The following is a 19,031-nucleotide window of genomic DNA, read 5'->3' on the forward strand; positions in this document are numbered from 1 at the left end:
GTCACAATCGACACATCCTCTTCGGAAGAGGAAGGAGGATTTACGAAGAAATTTGGAATCACTAGGATATTAAAACCACCATAACAAAACACAAGCCTAAGTGACAGATGTGGTACTACAACTGAAGACATCAGTTATCTTCTCGCTCTCATAGCTTGTATCTTTTGGAAAAAAAAAACCAAAAAACCTTTCCTTTAATCACATCTAATGTGTATGCTGTTGCATTTCCCCGAACATGCATAAAGCCAGGCTGAGCAGATGTGTAAGACTGAGCAGTACTGTTAGTAACATTAGGCCAACTTGGAGTTGCTTTGTTATGTAGTCTGTTTCTCACTTAATTATTTGCTCCAAATGGATTCAGACATTTTGGGAATAATAAAAAAAAATGCAAAGGGAGGTTCCTTTTGCAACATACAATAGTTATCTGATTATTCTTCTCATGTGTTCTGTTAATAGACTAGGAGACTAATTTCCGATGCAGTCACCAATTCCTTCTTTAAAGTTCCACTTTCAAAGTATATTAAGTAATCTCTTAAGGAGCAGCGTATAAGGATATTTGAAATGTTAATAAAAGGAAGGGATGCAATTGTACAGATAGTGAAGGTTTTGCATTAACTAGAGTTAACTAAGAAAAATAAGATTCTGTCATTTTCAAATACCATGAAGTGCCATTTTACATGTTTTGCAAACATTATTTACCAAAATGCAATACCAAGTTTATAATCTAAATCAGAGCAATTAAGGGTGAAAACCTTTTAAAATAACATTTATAAAGCAGCCATCTTCTGACTATCAAATATATCACCTGACTTAAATATTAGATCATTTATTCACTTTAAAAATCAGCGTATCCAGAAAGCTCCCCATCCTATCCCAAATTAAGTTAGAGCTTGTAAGTACATACCTCTATGTAAAATCTTTAAACTCCACAAATAAGTAAGGCCTTTAACAACCTAAATTTGAGAAAGAGAAAACAGGACAATGATGATTTTTATAAGGAACTTTCCACATTTAAACATATAATCATATCAACTATAATTCTTCCTTCAAAAGTCTGTTAACCAATAAGCACTTATTGAACACCTCCCATTTCTGTGCCAGGCTCTGCGGGGACGCTGGACGTATAAGCTACAGGTTCCTTCCTTTAATGAGCTTACCATGCTCTCAAGCTAAGGTGTGGTCAATGAGTGAAGTAAGTATATGTGCATATAAAATGACCCAGCAAGTTCTTTGACTGAGTTCTTAGCGGATGGTATGGTTGGAAAGGAGAGGGAGAGGAAAAAGGGGCAAAGATTTTCACTTTTTATTTTTCTACACTTCTGTATGTGAAAAGAGAATTTAAGTCGTGACATTTATGACCAAGGAGAGACATTTCTAAAAAGTTAACTCATGAAGGCAACTGGTGAACTAAAAACTGCTTTCCCTGATAGGAGTCAAACAGCCTTTGCCAGAGTGCCAGGCCTTGAGGAACAGGGTTAACTGACGTGAAGAAAAGTGAAAAAAGCATTCAGGCCAAGGTAAAAACACATACACGATCAGAGTGTTGGGGCGGTGTACTCTTCAAAAACACCAAGGTCACGGAAGACAAAGAAACATGGAAACACTGTTGGAGGTTAATGGAAACTAAAGAGACGTGACAACTAAATGCAGTGTATAATCCTAGACTGGATGCTGTATGAGAACTTTTTTCTTTTGGTCTATAAAAGGTATTACTGGACAACTGGCAAAATCTGAATAAGGACTGGTGATTAGATAGTAATACTGCACCAGTGCTAATTTTCTAGTTTTGATCAACCTAAAGTGATGAGGTAAGAGAATGTCTCTGTGCTTAGGAAATATACATCTGAAGTATTTAGGAGGAAGGGGTCATGAATATCTATAACTTACTCCAAATGTTTCAGGAAAAAAAGGTGTATATATATTTTTAATCAAATGTGCTTAATTGTTCACAATTGGGGAATTTGGGTGAAGCATCCATGGGAATTCTTACTGTTCATCTCACAGCTTTTCTCTACGTTTAAAGTAACCTTGAAATAAAAAGTTTCCCCCAAAATATTTTAAATGACACTGGGGTAGGAAAGAACGAAGTATACCAAGACGATGATCTTCAGTCTGGCTGGTGCAAGCATATGTGTGGGGTCATGTCGAAAATATTGAAGGGGCAAGTGAGGGAAATACAATGAGGAAACACAGACATCTGAGTTAGGTTTTGGATTTTTTTGAATTTAACAGGCTGAGTTAAGAATATTTACTCAAATAAGATACAGAAAAGATGATGTTTCCAAGACCCTAACATGGGTTACAAGTGCTACCTTCTGAGTGAGAAATTAAACTATTAAAAGCTTTAAAAATCTTGGGGGGCAGGGTATAGCTCAGTGGTAGAGCACATGCCTAGCATGCCCAAGGTCCTGGGTTCAATCCCCAGTACTTTCACCAAAATAAATAAATAAACCTAATTACCTCCTCTCAAAACAAAAAAGGAAACAAAAAAATTTTAAAAAATAAAAATCTTTATATAGAAATTGCTGTAAAAGGAGATGCAAATTTTATCTGGTTTTGGTTTTTTTGGGGGTTAATTAATCAGATACAATGAACAAACTACTATTACTCAAAGTTTACTATAAGAATTTAAAAGTAGCAGTCATTACAGAAAAATCTAGCTGAGTCAGGAATATAAGAATGAGAAAAATTACCGTTATGAGAAACAACCAAGTGATTTACGTATCTTGAGACTGGTGAAAAGAGGGCTGAGGCTAAATATGCAAGGATTTTACTGGATCAAAAAAGGTTAAGAGCAATATTAAAAACAGAAATGCAAAGGGAAAAACCCTATTTTCAAATACTAAAGATCAAGAAGAAGCTAAAATCTGTATCAATCAATGCTGAGCAGAAGTTAACATTTTAATTGTTCTCATAGATCAGAACGTATTCCTGAAAAATTTGCTAATACATTAGGATCAATTCTATGATATATCTATTTTAAGAGAACGGAATACACGTTCATAGCAAATTATTTCTTCCAGGGTTCAGAATTAGTGGCATTAGAATAAAACACATGTGCTCTGGACAGTAAGGCAGTAAAGAAAGAAAATAGCAACATAGTGATAATAACACAGAAGGAGGAAACAGGACAAAAATATTTCCTTAAATGCTTTTTAAAAAATAACATCAAATAATAAAAACAATTTTTTTCTTTGAGTAGTAGGACAGGGTCACCTTATTTAGCATGGAAGTAATCATCTTCTGAGCTCTAGAAATAGAGTTAAACCTCAACTTACATGAGGTTATAAAACCTTCTCATTAAAGATAACTCATCACTAAAAACTGGCCCCAGAGAAAAAGAATAGTCAGAAGACACATAAGGGAAGGCAATCCACCATACTCAGATTACCAGGCAGAAAAAAGTAAAACAAATACTGATTTTATGATACTTGCTAAAATTATAAATTTTGTTTGAGATTCAAAAAGAAAATATTCTTCTAACGTTGTCAAAATAGACTATATTTTCCTTTAAAAGAAGAGTAAGTGCACAGGGAGCTAGACTCGGTCCGATGAAAATCTAGAGGGTATTATTGGTATTCACTAGGCTGGGTCTCACAGCAATGACTTGACAAAGCCTTGACACTAAAAGTACTTATACCTGCTGTCAATCACTCACTCCTTGACATGTCAAGTGCACGTCCCTTCAGGGACAACTTCAATCAACATTAGCACTCAAAATACAGTACACAGTGTCACCGCTTCAGAAATGAGAGGAAAAGTAAAATGTATTAGATGGCAGGGAAAGGCAGAAAGGCGCTTCTCCTTATAGGAGACCAGGTTCAAATGGAAAGTGGATAAAAATCACTGAGCAAGGTGGGAGGCTGAAACCACCAGTTTATATGGATTTCTTTTTCTGGGAAAATATCCTCTTGCCCTACATCCTACAGAAGAAAATTTGGACAACATATCATAAAGGCTGACAGGGTCCGTCCTGTAATGAACCTTGGGTCTGTGGACCTGCACAGCATGCCAGATTATTAGAGCCTGGAAAACAAAGTCAATTTGCAGAGGGAGAGATGCCTAGACGTGGTTCTAAGATATAAAAAGAACCTGAAATAACTGTATATGTTATTCCAGTATTCTCTCATTTGTACTTCCCTTTTTTTTTTTTTTACTTTTTAACCTTTTTTTCCCTTTCATTTTTCCCTCTTCTTTTTTCTCATTCTCTTAGGAAAGCACAGTAAAGAGCATGGGGCCTGGAGTCAAAGTTCCCTGGGTTCTAATTATTACTGACTGGGTTATGTGGTAGTTCTGGGCAAGCTGCTTAACTTTTCTACACCTCATCCTACACTCATACAAAATATGTACAATAATCTGCACATTACAGAGTTATTGTGAAGGTTACATGACAGTATTTGTACGTAAAAGATTTATTATCGCCTGGCACAAAAATACAAAGAAGTATTTAATATACACCTATTTCCCTCCTCTCACCTCTGGTTCTGTTGCTTCTGACTTGGCAACAGAACCCATGTGCTTTCTTGGCCTCACTGAGGGAACTCCGCAAACAATGCTGGTGCATTGTTCATAACATCAGAGGAGAGCTGGTCAAAGATACTGGGAACCCAACCAAGCTGTGCGAACATTTACTTTGGGAATCATGTCCTACAAACCACCAATTTGCGAGTCTTATTTCTATTGGGAGAACCCTTCCACTGACGCCTGTCAGCTCCAACAAAGGATTATCCAAGTTTCAGTCTACTAAAATTTCATTAAAAAATATACTTTGGAGGCTTTACATAAGCTCAGGCACCAGCAGAGTTTATAAGAAGTGGCAGATGAAGAGCAAAATTATCAAAAGCATTTTTTTTTCCCACTCTGGCCACAGGCAGTTTTCATTACTATGACCTGATGAGCCATAAAAGCTGGAGAAATTGGACACATTTTAGAAAAGAAAAACCACCCTAATTTTTAAAAATGTAAGGGCAAATGTAAACAATGCTTTGGGCTAGCACTTATTTCAAATGCCTTTCACTAAAATCATTGTCATGTTTGCAATGACCCAATAGGTAAGCCCTGTACTGAAGCTGGATTATTATTACTATTATTTTTTGCTGACTCCATTCACTCCACAGGCTTCCCATTCCAGCAGAACTGAAAAGACGGACAGCCTTGTGCCCTACACAAGACAGAGGCAAGATTTATGAAGTCCCAGGAAGAATGTGCTTCTCTAGCGAAGAAGGCAGATTCCTCTGTTAGCCAAGTTCGATAGATAATTGAGCACACAGAACTCATATACCTTTTTCTTTTTCAATTGGTATCCCTGCCTTTTTTCGCCCTTTACTATACATGTTATTAAACTTTAGAGCCAAGAACTGCCAAAAGCCACAAAGCATTCATTCCCCCCGAGATTAAAAGAGGAAATGAAACATTTTTATTTTCATCTAAAATAGTGATTTAAGCACTCAAATTTCATACTAATCTACCTAAACATGTAGATTAGAAGCTACTTAGAAGCAAGAACCTCAGAAAAGAAAGTTCTCATCACCCCGGGCAGTTCACACTAATAATTAGGAAAAAAAAGGAAAGCTGTGAATTACAATGAACTAAGACTAAGTAAGTGTCCATGTTGGATTAAAGGACTGAGTAGTCAGTTTGATGTATAATGAATGTGAAAATCAGCCACTTAATTAAATGGTACATGGTATAATCACTTTGTTCTGCATTAAGCCGCTTAAGTTACTAGAGTGCCTTAGTTTAGCAACTGTTTACTATTATACCACCCCATGGCTTCTCTTAAGACACCGTTTAGCCTCCATACATCATTCCAAATTTGAAATCTGGAGTTTATATAGTCATGTTAATTTAGTTGGTATATTTCAGTCAGTTTTATTCATGAATACAGAAAACAGGAAAACTGCTTCTGATCACAAACGGAAAACATTCCTAGAAACAGCTGGTGAAAAAAAAATTAAAACCAAGCACATAAAGAGTCTGCAAAACATTTTAAGAATAAAGTAGTATTTTCTTATAGACGGTTTTATTACAATAATTTAGACTTTTCCAAGTATTTTCTAATCATATATGCCCTATAAAATGTTCCTCAAACAACTTTCTTTCTGAAGAACTTGGAAATTTTACTGGTTAACAAGAGCACTAAGATCCCTGCAAACACATGAAATTAGAATGGGTCAGAGTATCGTTAAGTCTGAAGACATCATGTGTCTATGTCATTATTGTGAGTTGGTCTATGAAAAGAAAAAAGGACATAAATGATGAGAATTAAGAAGGCCCTGGCAGTTAATAGGGATTGAAGAAAAAAAGAAAAAGAAAAAAGTCCTGAGGATATAAGGAGAATAAGGCTTGGCTAGAAAGAGTAAGCCACCCAAATCTCACAGAGTTGACGCCATGTACTCACGGCCACTGCAATTCTTCCAAGGACATGCTCTGGAATTTTTCTATATACATCCAAAGACCCTCCTGTGAAGACAAACATGCTGTGTTACAACAAATGAAACTGTTAGAACAGTATGCTGGGGACCTCCTCTGTGCATCCACTGTGAGACTTTTTTCCCTTCTACTTCCATCATGCATTAGATGTCTAGAGTAAAACTAGCTTTTTAGTCCAACTTTATGACATCATTTTACATCCACATCAAGCATAACTAGATACTTCAATTTTTATTCTCAAAAGGCAGGGGCCATGTTATTCATTTTTACTTTTCATCAACCTAGAAATGAGTACAGCTAGCAAAGAGTAGATGTTCAATAAATATCTATCAGATGAACAGACAAATGAATTAAAATCACTATGAATTTCACCAGATAGGTTAAGTTGCTCTGAAAACAGCTTCAACAGCGGGGACTGCAAACCACTTGTCGCAACAGTATCACTGAGATAAGTGCGTAACTGTCCTAGGTTACTATTTAAAAAAAAACAGTATTTATTTGGAAGTATAAATTTGAGTACGCTTGTTAAATTTTTCATCTTACACACGTAGGATAAGAATTTTAGAAGGATATGCAAAGAATCACTGCTTTACTCACATTAATGATATGATTATACAAGAACTATTTTAACCACATGTAATAACTTTCTTTGAGTCAAGGTGGTATGTACGATCTTTCAGTTCCATAAAGGAATTATCCAACATATTTGAGAAACAATTTTTGTTTTTATCAGAGGTTAGAATTCATATTTAACAAATTTACTACAGTATGAACTGCAAGTATGCCTCATAAGATATTAACACAGAGCATATAGTATCCTTTAGAAATGCAGTTAAGTCCATTTTGCAAAAATAAATATTTTCATATGTCAAGTTTTTCTAAAGCTGAACATTAGAAAAAAATTATATTACTTTTTCCTGTAACAAAATGTTATCCATAATACATATATATAAAGCTACTGGCTTTGTACTTATCCTGTTAAAAGCAGGAAAATCACCACTTCTTTAGGTAACTTTGGCTTGTAGTTTCCAGATTCTATGAGAAGCTGGAAAACCACAGTGTAACTGAACCTTATACTTTGGCTCTGGGTGCTACTAGGAAGAAAATTGAAAAAAAAAAGACACCTATGTAATGAGCTGAACCATCTTTACTTCCTAAAACAGCATTTTTATTACAGATGCAATGAAAATACAGTAGAAAAATACTTCATGTTCTCATCGATCTTTCAGATGGGTTGGCTGTTGCAAGGATGAACAATCTCAGGATCAAGCTTTACGTGCTGGTATTTGGAATACTGACAAACACAGTTTATTGGGGCAATCCCTTGGGAAGTGAACAGCTTCAGTAGCTCAAAACTAGGAGGTGCAAATCTATTCACATATACTAGTAAGAACTCTTGAGAGGAGATTTACTTTTACAGGATATAAAGTAGGGCTTAATTAGCTAAATGGACAGCTAAATGAATAAGCCAAATGAAAAAAACCAGAGATTATGTTACTACATTAGTGGAACAAGCCAAAAAAAGAATCCCATTTTGAGGTAACTCACTGGTTTTTGTAAATATCTACTTAATCTCAGTTATATCCCACTCTCCTTAGCCATCCATATGGTAAATCTTTACATAGCTGGCTTTGTTCCATCACAGATTCATCCTGTCCTTGTCATAACCATTAGAGATAGATGTCAGAGGCAAAAAAAAAAAAAAAAAAAGATGTGGCTGATCCACTCAGAATCAAGAGTTCCTACTAAGCCTGGTGAATTCTTATCAGGCTAAAAATGCAGAGGGTTTTCATTTTTTAATTTTTATTTACTTATTATTGTATCATTTAATTATTTTGGCAGGGGGGTGCATAATTAGGTTTATTTATTTTTAGAGGAGGTACTGGGGATTGAATGCAGGACCTCGTGCATGATAGGCATGCACTCTACCACTTGAGCTATACCCTCCCCTCAGAGAGTTTTCAATTGAATTTTTACAGAGTTTTACTATCATTTCTATCCTATATGCCCATCCCCCAAAGGCAATCCTTAGACTCATCAAATCATCAAACACTAGTGCAGGAGGGACATTTAAGCTTGATCCAATGACTTTATTTGACAGATGGGGGAAGCTGAGTCCCAGAGAGGGAAGTATTCTAGTCCCGGCTGAGAGTCAGTTGATGCCAGAGCTCAGAAAAGATCTGAGCCCTTGGATTTCCAGAACTGCAAAAATCTAAAAGGTTTCCCCATAACATCACATAGCTTGAGAATCACATGTGAACTTTTTACAGTCTCACTGCAATGTGATACTACAACAACACATACTCAGAGAGACGGTTTAATCTTAGCTGAGAGACACTGGTATTCAAGGCTTCAGATCTGACTCATTTATCTGTTGCATGGCTGGTTTGAACCTTTTCTTCATGATTTCAAGGTCACTGGGTTGCTGTCTGTGACCTGTCACTTCTTTTGGTTCCCTGGCCCCAGATCATCCCTAGTTAGTCATTTCTTGCATGCCACTATCCACTGTGGGACCCAGGAGGAGGACTGCTAATAGACTAGCAAAAAACGCATCTTAACTGTCAAACAAGTACCCATTTCCGCTGATGAATTACAGCTATCATCTTCATGTAACTAAGCCAAAACGAACTCATGGGGTGATGTCTGTGCTTATCCTAATACAGGGTCAAAATATAAAGTAGTTTCTTGCATGTGGGATAAACAAATTTGTGGTACATGAACAAGGCAACATTGCCGTCATATTCATCCTAACATTTTTCTTAAAATGATCAGTGACTGTTATTAATACTAACAAAATGGAAATCTGGAGTCACAAGCAAAAATTTCAGAAGCTCTCTTAGTTTCTTCCAGTTGAGAAAATAAAGAGCCCTTTCTTTCTTTCTTTGCAACATGGGTTTTGGGGGGAACAATGTATTCCCATGATGGTAACCCAAATACACGTGCATAAATTCTGAGATGCTGTATTTGGCTGCTTCGGAGTGGATCTGATTTTGATTCAGTGAGAAGGCATATCACATCACTCCCCGACTTCAAACCTTCTAATGCATCCTAATAAATTCAGACTGAAATCCAAGCTCCTTTCCATGACCTACAAGGCCTACACAATCCAGCTTCTGCCTGCTTCTCTGGCCTCCTACCTGGCCCCAGGTCCTCTCGTCACCACTCTCAAGGCACCCTGGCCTTCTCTTGTGGGGCACTGATTAGGCTTGCTCCCACCTTGGAGCATTTATACTTGATACTCCCACTGCCTGGAAGACCTTCCCCGTGACCTTCCCTGCGCTGGCTCAATGACCTTAAGACTCTGCTAAAATGCCACCCCCATAAAAAAGCCACCCCTGACCGTCCTATCTAGCACCCCCCCTCCTTATTAGTCATCATCTACCCTGCTTTAGGTTCTAACCAGACCTGTCTCTCTCTCAGAGTGTACTGCACATTTCCCGTCTGTCTCACCCTTCTAGAATTTAAGCCCCATACCAACAGAGATCAAGTCTTGTTCACTGTTGTGCCCCCGGGTTTAGAACAGTGTCTAAAAGAATATGCTTAATAAATACTTGGAAATAAACAACTAATGTAAGATTAAAACAAACAATGAGAGTCTACAGTCAAGGAATGGTACTAGGGCTGAGAGAAAGGTGGTTAAAAGGTTAACTGGGAGGAGGAGAGTGGGAATGGAAGAGGACGGTACACAGTTTTTGGTGCTTGTATTTTTAGGGAATGTTTTGTTGTATTAGAGAGAATGAAGGCCCGAAAGAGAGCAGATGGTTGGTGGAGAAACTCCACCAAGGGGACGCCCACGTAAAGGGACTGACCCTGGGCAGCGCTTCATGGGAGAGGCGGATCAGGCGTGTGCAGTCGTGGCTGGGCCACAGGAGGAAGAGCAAGGAAGTGTGAGCGCTCACACCTGACAGTCTATGTTCTCTCTGAATGAGAAAGAGGCAGATAAAATCTGGGGGAGGGTGAGAAAATTTTAGAGTTGTTGATGTGGGAGATAACACAGGAGATGGGAAAGGGAGAACAAAATGAAGAAGTGGGAAATTTTAGTGTTCGGGGACCAGGAAGCACAGAGGAAAGGGAAGCCGCTAAGTAGCAGTAAGGGAAGGCTTTAGGCAGCTCAAGTCTAAGGAGTGAGGAGTCTCAAAAAAGTGTTAAACATAGTCTATAAAGACTGTATTTGTGCATAGTTTAAGATAAGGGTATAAAGTATTAAAATATTAACTAAAAGATGACATCACTGAAAATGGCAGGGCAAAAGTCCTCTGAAAATTCTCTTTTCCACAGAAGAAACGGGCAAAAATTGTCAGAATGAACTTTTTCAGAACTCTGGAAATTAGCCAAAGGATTGTGGCAACCTCAGAATTATTTATTCAGGACAACACCTGAACCTCGGTAGGAGTGGCAAGCTTTGCGGCATTTTAACTTGCCACATTCCCAGTGCCTGCTCTCCAGCCCCTGGGACAGTACTGAAGCTGTGCCCCAACACACTCGGAGCCCTTCAGCAAAGATTGGGACACGTAGCCTCAGGCATTTAAGGAAGTCTCTGTCCAGTCATTACCTAACCAGTAAGTTAACTGAAAAGAGGCTTCAGTGGCCATATACTGGAGATACAAACACTATGGAGTAGTTCAGAAAAGTCACTAAACAAACTTACAACAACAACAAACCCTGGGGATGCAGGAGAATCTGATTTCCAGAGTTAACACATTATATAACTTAAAATGTCCATTTTTCAATAAAAAATGAGACATGTCAAGAAACAAAAACGTATGACTCATACACAGGAATGAAAGCAATCAACAGAAAACTGTCCCTAAGAAAGCTCTGATGTTGGACTTAACTGGAAAAAGATCTTTAGTCAGTTATTTTAATACATGTTCACATAACTAAAGGAAACCATGTGCAAGGAACTAAAGTATGAGGATGACATCTCCCCAAATGGAAGCTATCAATAAAGAACCAGAAGTGACACATACTCCCACAAACACACCTATACACAATATACATTCATATGCATATATTCATACATATATAAATGTACCTATGTCTATATATAAAGTCTGTAGTTGAAAAGGACAACAACTGAAATGAAAATATCTCCACAGCATATCTGACCAGGCAGAAGAAAGATTCAGGGAATATGAAGATAGGTCAGTTGAGATTATCCAGTCTAGGAACAGAAGGAAAAGAGAATAAAGAAAAATGAACACATTTTCAGAGGTCTGAAAGATACCATCAAGTGTATCAACACACGCATAATGGGGAGACTTGAAAGCGAGGAGGAGAAGCACAAAGAATATCTGGAGGACTAATGCCCAATAGTTTCCGAATTTCATAATACCATTAATCTCCATATCCAAGAAGTTCAGTAAACTGCAAGAAGGATAAATTCAAAGAGTCCTATACCTAGACACAATATGAAACTGTCCACAGACAAAGACAAAAGGACAATCTTAAAAGCAGTAGGATAAGCAATGCATCAATTACAAGGGATTCTTAAAAAAATGAACTGCTGATTACTCATTAGAAACCATGGAAATCTGAGGCAATGAGATGGTATATTCAAATAGCTCAAAGGGAAAGACTATCAACCCAAAATTCTATATCCAGCAAAACTATCTTATAAAAAATGAAGAAAATAAGACATACCCAAATAAACAAAAACTAAGAGAATTCATTAGCAGTTGATCTGCCCTAGAAGAAATTCAGTCCTTCAGACTGAAAGAACTTCAGATTGAAGTTACTAGACAGTAACTCAAATTCACATGAAGAAATAAAGCACATTTTTTTTGTTTGTAAGTCTTTTTTCTCTTACACAATTTAAAAGACAACCGCATAAAGCAGTAATTATAAATCTGTGTTGATGAGTGTAAAACATACAAGGATGTAACATACAACAATAACAGTAGAAAGGAGGGAGAAGGAATGGGGCTATATAGGAGCAAAGTTTTTATACACCTTTCTATTGAAAGGAAGTTGATATTAATCTGAACTAAGTTGCTACAAGTTAAAATGATAACTGCAGTCTCCAAGGAAACCAAAAATGGACCTTAAAAATGCAGTAAAAAAAAAAACAACCCACAAGATAATTTAAATAGTACATTAGAAAATATCTATTTAACATAAAAGAAAGCAGTAATAAAGGTTTAGAGGAAAATAGAAGACACAAGACTTAAAAACAAGTAGTAAAATGGCAGATATAAATCCTATCTTGTCAGTTAATACATTAAATATAAATGAATTAATGAGAGATTTACAGAATGGATAAAAATATTAACCAAATACATGCTGTCCTTAGCAGATGCACTTTAGATTCAAAGACACAAATAAGTTGAAAATAAACAATGGAAGAAGATGTAACAAACAAACAGTAATCAACAGGGAACCAGGATGACTATACTAATGTCAGACAAAATAGATTCATATAAATTTTGTGACTAGAGACAAAGAAACACATTTTATTATGGTAAGAGCCAATTCATCAAGAAGATAAAACAATTATAAACATATATGCACCTAACAACAGAATGCCAAAGTATGTGAAGCATAAACTGACAAAACTGAAGGGAGAAGTAGACAACCCAAAAATACCCCACTTAAATACCCTACTTTCAACAATGGATAGAACAATTGCAGTAAAGATTAACAAGGAAATAAAATACTTAAACAACACCATAAACCAACTAGCCCTAACAGACATCTCAAGAACACCCCACCTGTCAACAGCAGAATACATTTTTCTTAAGTGCACATGGAACATTCTCCAGGACAGACAATATTTTAGGGCATAAAGCAAATCTTAATAAATTTGAAAGAAGTGAAATCATACAAAGTATGTTCTTTGACCTCAAAGAAATATTAGAAATCAACAACAGAAGGACATTCCATGTGGAAAATGACACAGTCCTAAATAAAAATGGGCCAAAAAAAAAATCACAAGGGATTATCTTTGTGGGGAATTAGAAAATACTTCAAGATAAGTAAAAATGAAAAAAACAAAAAAACAAAACAACAACAAAAAAACCCCAACATATCAAAATGTCTAGGGTGCAGCTAAAGCAATGTTTAGAGGGAAATGTACAGTTGCAAATACCTACATTAAATTAAAAAGTTCTCCTAGTCAATAGCCTAACTTTGCAGCTTAGAAATACAAAAAAGAGAGAACAAACTAAACACAGAGCTAGTAGAATGAATAAATATTAGAGCAGAGATAAATGACACAAAAGAAAAACGAAAGGCAAAATCAAAGAAACCAAGAGTTGGTCCTTTGAAAAAGACAAAGAAAGTGACCAACTTTTAGCTACCCTGACCAAGAGAAAAAGAGAGAAGACTCAAATTACTAAAATCTGGAATGAAAGAGAGAACATTAATACTAACTTTACAGAAATAAAAATGATTAGGAATAACTGAGTACCAACAAATTCGATAATCTGGATGAAATGAACAAATTTCTAGAAAGCCACAAACTACCAAAACTCACTCAAGAAGAAACAGAAATTCTGAACAAATCTATAACTACCTGTAATTAATAAAGATATTGGTTGGTAAAAAAAAAAATCTATTCACAATTGTTATTCAGTCTTAAAAAGGAAGTAAATTCTGATACATGCCACAACAATCTTGAGGACATTATGAAAAGTGAAATAAGCCCCGAAAAGACAAATACTGCGTGATTCCACTTAGATGACGTAGCCAGGGTAGCCCAACTCATTCAGACAGAAAGCAGAATGTTGGCTGCCATGGCCTTGGAGCAGGAGGCAAAGGGGAGCTATGGTTTAATGGGTATAGAGTTTTAGTTTTGCAACATGAAAAGAGTTCTGGAGATGAATGGTGGTGGTGGTTGCAGTTATGTGAATGTACTTATTGGTACTGAACTACACACTTAAAAGTGGTTAATATGGTAAAGCATATATTTTATGTATTTTACCACAATTAAAAAAAAAACTCTGAAGGGAAGATAGTCTTACACACACAGTCTTGCAAACTCAACTTGGCCACATAAGAATGCGCCTTGGACTTGGAATACTTGCTTACCAAGAGATACAGAGCCCACTGCCTGTGTTGGGTTCACCTTCTTATTCTGGAATATCTTTCCCTGTTTCAGGCTCAATATGTACTCCTTTGTCCTGCTTGAGCATGTGCATCAGCAGACCTCAGGCATGCCTCTAGCTTTCAGCACTTCTGACTCTAGGGGAGGAGGGTGGAATGGGGGCTATCTCTGCTGCAACACGAGATGGGTACGTGCAGACCAACTGCCCTACACAGACTGCCAGGAGGGACTGCTGCTAGCCATGGGGAACTGACACCCACTACTGAAGCTGATCTTGCTTGCTTGGTCTCTTTTTTTATGTGAGTAAAGCATTGTTCAATCCAGTGCCTGACTGCATAGTGTTTTTCTAGGCGACTCCAATACCAAGATGCAGTGGGCAGAAGTGCCTGGACTTCTCCTAATAACAGACAACAGATGCCACTTGACCAGAAAAACAACTCAGAAGGAAAACCCCAGGAACAGATGGCTTCACTGGTGAATTACACCAAATGTTTAAAGAAAAATTAACATCAATCTTTCACAAACTCTTCCAAGAAAATGGAAGAGAACACCTGTCCAACTCATTCTTTGAGGACAGAATTATTTTAATATCAAAATTACATAATGATATCATAAGGAAAGAAAACTACAAACCAGTATCCCTTAAGAATACAGATGCAAAAATCCTCAACAAAATACTAGCAAAGTGACGCCAGCAACATATGGAAAGAATTACACATCATGACTAAGTGGAATTATCCCAGGAATGTCACAATTGGTTCAATATGCAAAAATCTATTAATGTAATATACCATAATTATAGAATAAAGGACAAAAACACATGATCATTTCAACAGACACAGAAAAAACACGTTACAAAATCTAATGCCCTTTTATGATAAAAATACCCAACAAAGTTGGAAGAGAAGGGATTTCCACAACTTGACAAATGGCATCCACTAAAAACCCACAGCTAACATCACAGTTAATGGTGAAAGACTGAAAGCTTCTCCTCTAAGATTAGGAGCAGAAGAAGGATGTCTGCCCTCACTACCTCTACTCAACATTGTACTGAAAGTTTGAGTCACGGTAATTAAGCATTAGAGAAACAAAAGGACCCCGACTGGAAAGGAAGAAGTAAAACTACTTATATTTGCAGATGACATGATCTTCTATATAGAAAACCCTAAGGAATCTACAAAAACCTGTTAGAGTTTAAGAAACAAGTGTAGCAAGGTAGCAGAATACAAGATCAATATACAAAAATCACTGTGAATGCAAACTGATGTACAATGGGGTGGGGAGGGTATAGCTCAAGTGGTAGAGCACATGCTTAGTATGCACTGAGGTCCTGGTTTCAATCCCCAGTACCTCCTCTAAGAATAAACCAATAAATAAACCTAATTACCTCCCTCAACCAAAAAAAAAATTGTGATGTGCAATGGAATGGAACAGTTTAGCAGTGTCAAATAGAGTTATTGTATGACCCAGCAATTCTACTCCTACTTACATACTCAAGAGAATTAAAAACACATGTCCTCACAAAAACTTGTACACAAATGTACACAGTAGCATCAATCATAATAGCCCCAAAGTGGAAACATAAATAGCCATCAGTGATGAATGAGTAAATAAAATGTGGTTCATCCACACAATGGACTATTATGCAGTCATAAAAAGGAATGAAGTACTGATAAATGCTACAACATGCATAAACCTTGAGAATGTTATGCTAAGTGAAAGAAGCCAGACACAAAGGCCACATATTGTATGATTTCACTTATATGAAATGCCCAAATTAGGGAAATCTATAGAGAAAGAACATAGATTAGTGGTGGCCAGGGACTAGAGGGAAGAAGGTATAGGGAGCGACTGCTAATGGGTAGGGAGTTTGTTTCTCGAGCAATAAAAATGTTTTGGAATTAGTGGTGATGGTTATAGAACCTTCTGAATATACTAAAAACCACTGAATTATACACATGAAAAGACTGAATTTTATGGTATTTGAATATATCATCTAAATAAATAATTTTTAACGTAACAAAAAATTGAAGACTTCAAGAAAGAATGATGAAAAGTCACTAAAATAATGACATGTACTGGCTCTCTGAACCCACTTTTTCTAGTCAGTCCCCTGAATATCCATATGGCTGTAAGACTTTCAATTCTTGACATCCATTGCAACTAACTTAGCACACGTTATTACAGTATGAAGACATCAGTGCTGGCTCGTTAAAAAGTATTGCAAGGCATGAACTAATTGTATTAGTAATATACTGAGAATCCCCCAAATGAACTAAGTCTTACTTTGAAAAGTTCATACTTTTAAAATGTTGTTTTAATGAGCTAGACATTAAAAAATTGAAAATACGAAATTTAAAGACTGCTTTGATTTAAAAGGGTAAACAGTAACAATGATGACATCATTTCATTAACGGGATATCAAGAAATCTGCATTTGCCATAATATTCAAATCAAAAAAGAGTTACCAAAATAGGATTGAATGAAAAATAAAGAAGGAAGGAAAGGGCTGGAGTCCAAAAAAAAGCTAAACACATTTTGGCTAAACAGCTGTGTTGAAAAACAATTTCTTATCTTGCAATTAAGAACCGATTTCTTTCTAAAAGACACAGGACATTGGGTTAATAGATTTCTTTAGAGGAAAATCTGTTTTGGCTATTGAAACATTAGAAGAACAGAACATCTGTTTTGTAAGAAAAGACAGATTGTATGGAAGAATCAAGTATCAAACCACCGATTAGACTAGCATTTAATCTGTTCTATTTAAATTTTCAATAAAAGTAAATGAAGTTACATTCTTGAAATTATAGCTTGGCTATAAATATTTAACACCACGAACCCCTAACACCAGGATGTTTTAGAGCAAAAAGGAAGTCATTATTAGTGTATTTTAACTATTTTTAAAAATTTAAAAAATTTTTTATTTAGTTATATTTTAACTATTTTTAATTCTACTTGATATCTATATCACAACCAGGTTTTAAAGCACTCTACCCCCAAATCATTTTTAAAGTATTATAAAAGGAAAAACTCACCATCCATGAATTCTGTACATATTGAAATCCTATTTTCAACGAAAAATGCACCATAAAACCCTATGATATATGATGAATCACACTGTAACAAAAATGAGACAAAAGTGGTTAAAAACCTGCAAGCCAATACCATAGGCATATTTTGCAAGGAAAAATAACCAAGAAAAAAATTACCTTATAAAGAATTTCCAATTCAGACATAATTTGCTTCTGAAGTTCCAGTGTAATATCTAGTAGTATGACCTAAACATACAAGGGAATCAACATTCACACATTTATTCACCTCTAAATTCAACACAGCTATATTCACTATGAAATGTAACAACTAAAAAATATGGTGTTTTTCCTATTCATTCCCTCTTTCTCCTCCCCATCACCATAACCTCCAGTAATACAAACTGTGTCCACATCCGTCTAACACTTTGTACTGGGGGAGGGAGGTGGTATAGAAGTGATTGATGGGGACCCAGGAAAAAGCCAGGTCTCAAAGGTCAGTATTAATGGCTTTAAAAGTCAGTTAAGTTATCACACCCTTAATTTACACACCCTATTTTTGTCACATTGGTTATTTTCAGAAGAGGAAGATAGGAATGACCCTGAAACCATTACAAACATAATTGTCTTGTAATTCATACACCAGGCAAAAGCAGAAGAGGATGGTGAGTAAAAATGACATCTAAAGTAGATATTTAGGCATGAGAGAAATGAGGACTTTTTCAAATGTCTCATGTTTTTACATTCTTCCAGTTACGTAGTATTTCTTTCCTGAAACCATTATGAAATGTTGGAGCTTGAAGGAACCTCAGAAATTACTTCATCTAATTCCCATCTTTTAGAGGAGGAGCCCAGGGTTCTGAGGGGCCACAAGGCCTTGCCTCTGAGGACCAGGCACCTTGCAGTATGTCCTGAGGCTTTGTGGTTTTCCCTAAAATACCAACCGCTGAGTTCAACTCAGCACAGAAACGTACACTTAACTCGAACAAATTCGTTTATTTCAAACACTTTTTTTTTTTTTAAGAAAGAAGACCATCAACCATTCAAATTTTATTTAGCACTTCAGTGAAGCCAATTCAGGGGAAACTGTTTTTAACTTTATTTTGGGGGGAGGCAGGGTAATTAAGTTTGTTTATTTATTTATTTTTAATAGAGGTACTAGGGATTGAATCCAAGACCTCATGCGTGATAAGCACACACTCTACCAGTGAGCTATACCCTGTCCCTCTGTTTTTTACTTTGAAAAGGCAGTGATTAGTAAAATAAGTAAAAGATAATTTCTAAGATTTATGGCAGAGTTTCTGATTCTAGGCACTTCTAGGCAAAAATTTAAGTCAAGATTACCATGACAGTGTAGTTACACACCATCCAACACGGAACTACATTTTGTATTATAACTGCAAATATATATATATACTTGAGGAAAAAACAGAAATTTTGAATTGCAAACTGCTGATAGAGCAAAGAAAGAAAAGGATCATTTTCTAAAATCCACGTTTTACAGTACTAACATCTATTTGGGGAGG

At 36.3% G+C, this 19,031-nt stretch overlaps 1 protein-coding gene across 6 annotated transcripts in view; it reads right to left on the bottom strand.

The window, feature by feature from the left end:
- The window catches only part of MAP2K5 (mitogen-activated protein kinase kinase 5), a 235,646-nt gene that overhangs the window by 134,921 nt on the left and 81,694 nt on the right, over window positions 1-19,031 (bottom strand). For all 6 annotated transcript variants that reach the window (XM_006184035.3, XM_032480890.1, XM_032480891.1 and 3 more), the window contains exons 10-13: window positions 17,686-17,754; window positions 17,512-17,593; window positions 6,401-6,462; window positions 905-953 (exon numbers count right to left, since the gene is read on the bottom strand). In XM_006184035.3, the coding sequence (XP_006184097.1) occupies window positions 905-953; window positions 6,401-6,462; window positions 17,512-17,593; window positions 17,686-17,754 (262 nt within the window). The remainder of the gene's footprint in view (window positions 1-904; window positions 954-6,400; window positions 6,463-17,511; window positions 17,594-17,685; window positions 17,755-19,031) is intronic.

This window comes from Camelus ferus, chromosome 6, assembly GCF_009834535.1.
Source record: "Camelus ferus isolate YT-003-E chromosome 6, BCGSAC_Cfer_1.0, whole genome shotgun sequence".
In the NCBI taxonomy this organism is placed as follows: domain Eukaryota; kingdom Metazoa; phylum Chordata; class Mammalia; order Artiodactyla; family Camelidae; genus Camelus; species Camelus ferus.